The sequence below is a fragment of the Sciurus vulgaris genome (genome assembly GCF_902686455.1).
Source record: "Sciurus vulgaris genome assembly, chromosome: 9".
Taxonomy (NCBI): Eukaryota; Metazoa; Chordata; class Mammalia; order Rodentia; family Sciuridae; genus Sciurus; species Sciurus vulgaris.
In genome coordinates this window covers 23,313,056-23,321,548 of record NC_136469.1, presented here as the reverse complement: position 1 = coordinate 23,321,548, position 8,493 = coordinate 23,313,056, and the positions used below count along the sequence as shown (strand labels likewise).

Below are 8,493 nucleotides of genomic sequence, written 5' to 3'. Positions count from 1 at the left end.
AATTCAGCTAGGTCACCTAGGCAGGACAGGTTAGGGTGGGTAACATGACTAGTCTTTCTCTCCCTCCAGGACCTGATTTCACTCTGCCTGGATGGCACTTCTTCAAACTCCTTATATGCTTCTCCTGTGGTGGGTTTTCTGTGGCCTCCCTGTTTCAAGCAGGTCTCTCTCCCAGTAACCCTGACATCATCTCTTTCATTTCCTTCTTAGCTGTCCTGTTTATCAGTTACTATGGAAAAAAAAAAAATCACTCCAAAACCTAGAGGTTTAAAACAAAAGCAATCATTTGATTATATCTCACAGTTTCTTTGGGATGGAAATTGAGGAAAGGCTTGGTTAAGTGGCTTCTGCTCCAAGTCTCTCCTGTAGTCAGGGGGTGATTGGAGCTGGAAGACCTGAGGCTGGAGCTGCTGGGGCAGGCTGGACATCACTCTCGTGATCTCATGGTCTCTCCAGGTTGGCTAGTTTTAGCTTCATGGCCACGGGGTAGTCCAACTGCTTACAAGGTGGTTGAAGTCCTCAAGAACAAGTGTTCCTGTGGCAAGGTAGACATTGCATCATCTCTTATGATCTAGCCTTGAAAAACCACTCACCATCATTTGTACTTTTTATTGGTGCAGATTCACAGGTGAGGAAGGAGACTCCATGTCTTGATGGGGGATGACTCTAGGAGAAAGCTTGTGGGATAGGAGATTTTTTTGTAGCCAGCCGTGGCCTGTGCAATCTACCACGATGCCATTTATTACAGACTTTAATTATAGTACACTCTTAATTCCTGTAGGATGTCTCCTTCTTTAGAATGCAAGGACTGGAGCCTTGTCTGTCTTGGTTATTCCTCTATTACGAATTCCTATGTTACTCATCCAAAGTGGGTGTACAATCATCATTTAGTGGAATGTGGAAGGAATGCCCCAATACCAGGACAAATCTATGCTTCCACTCAATTCTCTCATAAAACTGAAACCCATCATTTTTGAAATTGACTTTCTCCCTCAACCCATCCATTTTCTACAAAAAGGGGCAGTAACTATGCAGCATAAAGCAAGTCTCTCCTGCCCCTTCTTCTTGTAGGTTGACATTTATCCAATGTTGTTTGGTTTTCATGTGGAAAAACACAAATATTCTGAGTTTCTTGCTCTGCTTCTTGGCCTTCTGGCCCCAGAAGCCTATGACCTTGACCCACTTCTTAGAGGTGCAGCCTCCTTTCCTGCACTCTTCTGCCCCATCTAGTAGTTTTAGCAGGACTCCAAGTTCTCTAATGCAGAGCAATGAGCTTGTCAAAGGAATTCTCTGCTGTAGACACCTAATTCACAATTAGTATGGTCTAGTCAGATAAAGAGACATTTGGTCACTGATTACAGTTCCATATAATTTTTCAGATCTGAGTAAGAAATGACTTTATGAACATTTTTTTTTTTTTTTTTTTTGCTCCCTTTAAGTTCTTTTCCTCAATCAGCTCAGCTGTCTGATACATTTGTCTCAAGTGTTTTGTTCAATTGCTTGGTAAGGAAATTTGGGACAAGTGGAACTGAGGATGAATAAATCCAGAAAAAGTTTTCCAAGGGATTTCATGAACTGCTCTTAGGGATGTGGTGCACAACACACTTTGATCATTTGTCTAAGGAGTAGTAATGACATATCTTTTTGCTGAGGCTGGCTTTGAAATTGTGATCATCCTGCCTCAGCCTCCTGAGCTACTGGGATTACAGGCACGTGCCACTGTGCCTGGCTGTAATGATGTATCTCTATATAGTGGTTTTCAGATAAGGATTCCTTATAAATATTAGCCCTGCTGTTTCTTTCCATAGGAAGTATAGAAGCAAATTGGGTCCTGACATAATCTGGGAGTATGAAATATTTATTGATCTTGGAAAAATACGTATTTCAGTTTGCTTCCTTGGTAACATTCACATGTATGTTTTCTTTAGGGAATTCTACTTCACAGAAAGCTAACTGAATACAAAGGTTTGGAGCAGTATGCCTATGTCATACTGTTATTGGCCCAGGCTGCTTGCCTACTGATAAACTCTTCTGAATCTGTTACATAATTTGTTGTGCTGATTCTACTTCTAGTGAAGTAACTCATCAGTAAAATAACCAAAAGAAGAGTAGTGATAAAGAACTGGATAAAGAGATGGATGTTAGGAACTTGTGATTCTAATGGTGATGATGGGAAGATGTTGCTTGGCTGGCCCAGAAGTTCAACAGGCCCGGATGTGAGATACAGCAATAACAGGGAGTACCAATGTCCAGAATGACAAATGATGCTGGGCTCATTTAATGGACTAAATGAAAATTTCACCTGGAATCTTAATAAGATAAGAGTAAGATCTCACCCTTCTCTCTTGTCACCCAGGCCCCAAACAGAGGCCTTACATAAATAACCAAAGTGGATTGGATGTAAGCCAAAAATTTGCTTTGCCTGCTAAGTACTTTTAGGCCCTAATAGTATTGTCTTTTCATATCTGGATATTGTTTCTCCTCTCAGAGTCTAAGCAATGTGAGGATGAAGACCTGACCTTATATACCTCTGTCTTCCTAGTAGGGCCTTAGCCTGGTCTTTAGGAGTCATTATGAGTTAATGGGTGGATTGCTGTAAGCATTCTTAACATGATGAAACCAGTGTTTTTTGGTCCCAGTATTGGGCTTTATTGTGTAAATGAAAAAAAGAGACAGCATATAGGAAGGAAATCTTCAAATTTCTCCTTCTCCCCCTTTCTTCTCCCTCCCTTCCTCCCTCCCTCCTTCCTTCTTTCTCTCCCTCCTTCCCCTCTTATTTTCTGCTTTGATCTTCTCTCAGTGTAGTTATTCATTTTGTTTTTGTTTTCCCCTAAACTCTGATGACAAAACTTCCTTTTCTCCTTTAAATTTGTAGTAACTATAACACAGTGATACAATGCTTTCTTTTTTGAAATCTAATATTGTGGGGGAGAATAATCAACTAGTTGGAGCACGTTACTATGATGTACTATGTCAAAACAAGTGGAAGAGAAATACTTTAAGACAACCTTCTAAGAAGCCAACAGAGATAAATCAAGTAATTTCTTATCATGAAACAAAGATGTATGGAAGTCAATCCTCACTTGCACCCATGGAGGTAGATGCTGAAAATAGGTTTACCAAATAAGTTCATGTCCAGAATAACAGCACAGTGCTTTGTGGGATAACACAGTAGAACCTCCCCATGTTTGCTGTGTCTGATAAATCAGCATGCCTTTGAAAAAGCCTGTGGACTTTGTTTTTGCCAAAGTTGGCAATATTGCCAGTCCAGCAAGATAAGAGCAAACTTACCAACCAAGTGCGACTGCATGATTGTGTATTGAATTTGTCATCAGAACTAAATGTTTGAAAACAAGATGAAAATATTTTTATTAACTTGGCAGTCTTGTGGGAGGTGACACAAATACCTACAAATTTGGAGTAATTAAGTCATTGTGACCTTAATTGGCTTTTTAATTTTTTAGTGGATAGACAAATTTAAATAAACTTCAAATTCCTCTTCCCCTTGTTCTCCTTACTGGAAACAATCATTATTATTTATTATGTGGGTTTGGTCAGTCAGACTTCTAAAAAATTGTATTTGTGTCCAGGGGGCACCGTCTTCAAAGCACTTTGATTCTATTATTTCATTTGTTGTTTGCAAAAATGTGTCTGTTATCCTTATATCCATTTTATCCAATATGGAATAAAGCACAGATAATAATTTTTTCCAAATTCAGGTCTTCTAATATCTCTTGAATATGAGACATTGGAAAGACCACTGACCAGGGACTGCTGAGACTCTGATTCAATTTCCTTGCTGGTCCAGGACCTTCATGCCACATCATTATCTAGTCCATATTACGGTGAGCCTTAAACCTTGACCAGAGAGTAACTTAAAAAGTCAGCATGAATTCATGGTTTAGCACATGACCTTGAATTACATTCCAAGGTCAAAGGCATGTAAGAATTGCCACACTGGCCTATCATTCTAGTTGTCTCTTGCTGAGGCCCTTTGCTTGGAAGAATGCATTGTTCTCTTTGAATTCATCCTTAACATTCAGGTGTATTTTAGCTTTAGTATCCATTTAGTGCTTTTCCTCTTACACATCTCTCTAGGAGAAAGAAGACAACGTTTCACTTCATTCTGTAATTCCTTATTCTAATGGGTTTGGTGGTTTCTTTAGAAAGAATTTGATAAATAAAATTGCCTAAAACGTTGCTACTCAAAGAGGAATCAGTGGTGTGTCTGTCTCAAGTATTTTGTTCAATTGCTTGGTAAGGAATTAAAGTCTGAGAAGCACTGACCAAAAATGAGTACTAAATAATAGAACTGGGAACTGGGAACATGGGTCATGCATAGTATCTGAGGTTGAGGAAACCATACCTCCTTTCAGAGATGTGGTGTTCTGGAGGTTTGGCTGGGGATGCCTGCTGTTCAAGGTTTTTGGCACTAGAGGGTAACATTGGGCTGCATAGCGAAGAGAGCGAGTCCTCTTTCCAGAAAACAAATGGGCATCTTAAAATGATCTACTATTACATTTTTGTTTGTTTTTTCATGTTAAATTTACTCTAGTTTCCAAATAATGACTGACATTTACTGAGCATAAACTATGTGCCAAATACTGCACCAGGTCCCTTTCATGAATCACCTTATTTTATACTTAGAGGTCCTATAATTGCCCTACTTTCAAGGTGAAGAAATTAGAGCTTAGGGAGGTCAGGAAATATGATATGGTCGCACAGCAGAGTTGAGCCCAGAGGTGATGGAACATGGATCAGACCACGTTTGTACGACCATGAGTGTGGGTTCTGACCCCCCATTTGGTATTACCTTCTCTAGATTTCTCTCAACAACCCTCCAGGGCAGGTATGTTGACATAATTGACTCTAGCAGCCAATCAAAAGAAAAGAACAAGTAGGTTAAAATTCTGTACATTTTTAATGCACTTTCTTTGGAAGGCAGGAGAACATGGTGATTATATGCAGTCTCCAGAGCTCTTCTGTCCTATTGAGGAGTCATTAGTCACATGAGGCTCTTGAGCACTGGGAATGTGGCTCCTGTGAGAGAAAAACTGAATGTTTTAAATGGCTTCATTTTAATTAACTTAGCTTTAAAAAGTGATAATTGATTCAGTGACGCAAAGCTTTTAATCCTATCTGGAGAACCTTGGGTATGTGATCCATTTTTACAATTGAATTTTATGTAAACTAGATATATATCAAATATTTTTATGGAAAATTCATGTCTGAATTGAGTGTGTTACAAATGTAGAATACTCACTGGTTTTCAAAGAAAGCATAAAAATGTAAAATATTTTATAATAGTTTTTATTATATTGATTGCATGCTGAAGTTACATATATGCATTGAATTATTTAAAACACATTATTAAAACTCATTTCCTCCATTTCTTTTTACTTTTTAAATGTTATTACTAGATGTTTTAAAATGATTTATGGTGCTCACATAATATTGCTATTGAACAATGCTTCTCCAGAGTCAAATTGTCTGGGTTAGAATCCACACTCTATATTTAGTAGCTATGCGAACTCTTTGTCCTTCCACTTCCTCATGGATAAAATGACATGAGTACCTACCTCTCATGGTTGTCGAGAAGGTTAAATGAGCTAATATATGCAAATTGCTCATTGAAAGGTAATTCTCCATGGGCCTTTGTGTTTCTTTTTTATCTTGTAAACAATAACACTGAAAATCTTTGTTTGGAACTAGTTTTCATGACTGCTTGTTTAGCAAATAAACTTGGAAGACAGAGATAGCTTCCCCCTGTACTGCAAAGGTCAGGCAGATTTATCTATTTTCCATCATTAAATATCTGGGTTCCCTATAAAAGTTACAGAAGTTTTTCTTCTTAAACTCAGTCCACTGCCTGGGCAGATATCATATGGCCCCTTCTGTGTCGCCTTGTGGGCACTGGGGCTCAGATATCTAATTATTGGTTATAGATGTTGCCATGAGTAATAAACTCTTCTTTGTCTCTGACCCTGGAGTCTCATGTCTTCTGCCAGCATCCATAAAATTGTGGTCGTGCAAACTTGTTAGGTTCTAAGTAGAGTGAAATCTCAGATCTGTCACGTTATTGACCGTTCTTAGAATAGGTGCCTGGCCCACAGTACCATTCAAGTGTTAGCTATTATTACTAGTCCTTACCACTTATTTCTGCTTAGTTTAGCTGTATCTTATCTCTTACCTTAATTTACTGTCACACGTCTATAGTGTCCAACTCCGTTTAGGAAAACATATTTTCTTTACTCTTTCTTTGGACCTCTGACATTTCCCTTGCCATTTTTGTTTAACCCCTATAGTTATTTCAGATTACATTTGGAGAAATTGTTAGAACAGACCTTATAGATCTGCATAATTAATTTTATTTTCTTTGTCTAAATAGTGTCTTATTGTTCCTTAATTTTTCTCTTCCAGGAAAATTTTGTAGGAAATTTTGTAGGCTCATGTCTCTGGTTCCTCTGTTTGTATTTTCTCTAGTTGAGGAGAGTTGGCATGTGACAAGCATAAGTCACCATTACTTTTGTTCATTAACAATCCTGTGTGTATAATACTATTTCTTCAATTGTATACACTCTGAGATGTGCATACACATGATCAGAGTGTATTTTCTGCAAATGCACAATGAATTTTTAACTACTCTATAAAACTATACATAGAGTTAAGAATTTTACTGGTTTCGGTCAAAGGTCAATATAAAAATTTTTAGGATAAAGAGTTTGTACAATAAACTATTTGCATTAGACTGGAGAAGAAAACTATAGGGAATATTAAACATTTATGTGTGAAATATAAGTAAGGAATTATCAAACACATCACCAAAAGATTATAACTGAACTTCATGAATTGCTTTTAGCTCTGTTTTTGAAGTAGCCAATACTGTATTTAACATACTAGCTCAGGGATCTAATTATTGGTTATGACTATTGCCATGAGCAATAATGATCTGTTCTTTGTCCTTGACCCAGAGTCTCATGTCTTCTGCCACCATCCATGAAATTTTAGCAGTGCAAACTTGTTAGTTTCTAAATGAAATCTCAGACCTGTTGTCACCTTCTTGACAGTTCTTAGAATAGGTACCTGTTATGCAGTACTATACAAGTGTTAGCTATTATGATTACATACTATTTTAATATGGGTGCTATGGTTTGAATGTGTCCCTCAAAAATTCATCTGTTGAAATCTTAGTCTCCAGATTCATGTTGATAGTATTTGGAGGTGAGGACTTTGGGAAGTAATTAGGAATGTATTAGAGGTCCTAAGGGCAGGTCCCCATGATGGCACTGGTGGCTTTACAAGAAGAGGAAGAGAAATCTGAGTTTGCACGCTTGTGATTTCTGGCCATGTGATGTCTCTGGCTTTGGGATGAGGCAGCAAGAAAGCCCTCACCAGTTACTAGCACCATGATGTTGTACACCCTTGCTTCCAGGACTGTGAGAAATAAATTTCTATTCATTAAAAATTACTCAAGTCTGTGGTATTCTGTTTTAGCAACATAAAATGGACTAAGAACAACTGGCAATTAATTTAATTTTAATTAATTAATTAAATTAATTAATTAAAATTTAATTAACATTACATATTCATTCCTTAGTCACACCAGGCTAGTGGCTATCCCATTGGACAGTATAGATATAGAAAATTTTCATCTCCACATAGGATTCTATTGGTCAGTCCTGCTTTAAAAAGCACATAAATGTTTGATAGCAAGAATTAAATTTGCTTCTCTGGCATTTTTTTACATCATTCCAGATAGGACTATTTCTTGGCATTAGAATAAAGTTATAAAAGTCTATATCTGAAAATTCAGTGCACACTGAAAAAAACAGAAACTGTCATTCATTTTTGATAGAAATGCAAGAGGGTGCAGTCACTGGGGAAGATAGTTTGGCAATTTTTTTACAAAACTAAATATAATGTTACTATATGATCCAGTAATTGAACTCCTTGGTATTTCAATTCAGAAGAGTTGAAAATGTTTCCACACAAAAACCTATTCTTGGGTGTTTATAGCAGCTTTATTCATAAATTTCAACACTTGGAAGCAACCAAGATATCCCTCAGTAGATGAATGAATAAATAAATTGTGGCACGTCCAGACAATGGAATATTATTCAGCACTAAAAAGAAATGAACTCTCAAGTCACAAAAGGCACAGAGAAAACTTAACCATTTATGTGAAAAAAAAAAAAAAAAAGCCAGTTTGAATCAGCTGTTTGCTGCATGATTCCAACTATATTGCCTTCTAAAAAGGGCAAAACCTTGGAGACAATAAAAAGATTGGTGGTTGTCAGATCTTGGGGAGAAGGAGGGATGAACAGACAGAGCACAGATTTTTATGGCAGGGGATTGTGGAACAAGGGTCTCTTATTCTCTCCTTTGCTTCCAGTCATGAGGTTAACAGTTTCTTTCATCACATGCTCCCACCCTGATGTGCTGCCTTACCACAGGTCCAAAAAGTAATGAGACTGGACAATCACAGACTGAAAT

The 8,493-nt window shown here is 37.5% G+C and overlaps 1 protein-coding gene across 2 annotated transcripts in view; it reads right to left on the bottom strand.

Moving 5' to 3' along the window:
- Positions 1–260: 260 nt before the first annotated feature.
- HHIP (hedgehog interacting protein) overlaps positions 261–8,493 on the bottom strand; it is a 110,011-nt gene continuing 101,778 nt past the window's right edge. The window contains exon 14 of one of the 2 annotated variants that reach the window (XM_079154150.1): positions 261–535. In XM_079154150.1, the coding sequence (XP_079010276.1) occupies positions 474–535 (62 nt within the window). In that variant the 3' untranslated portion in view covers positions 261–473. Of the gene's footprint in view, positions 536–4,915; positions 5,041–8,493 lie in introns of those variants that run through there. The other variant, XM_079154151.1, reaches the window with a different exon arrangement.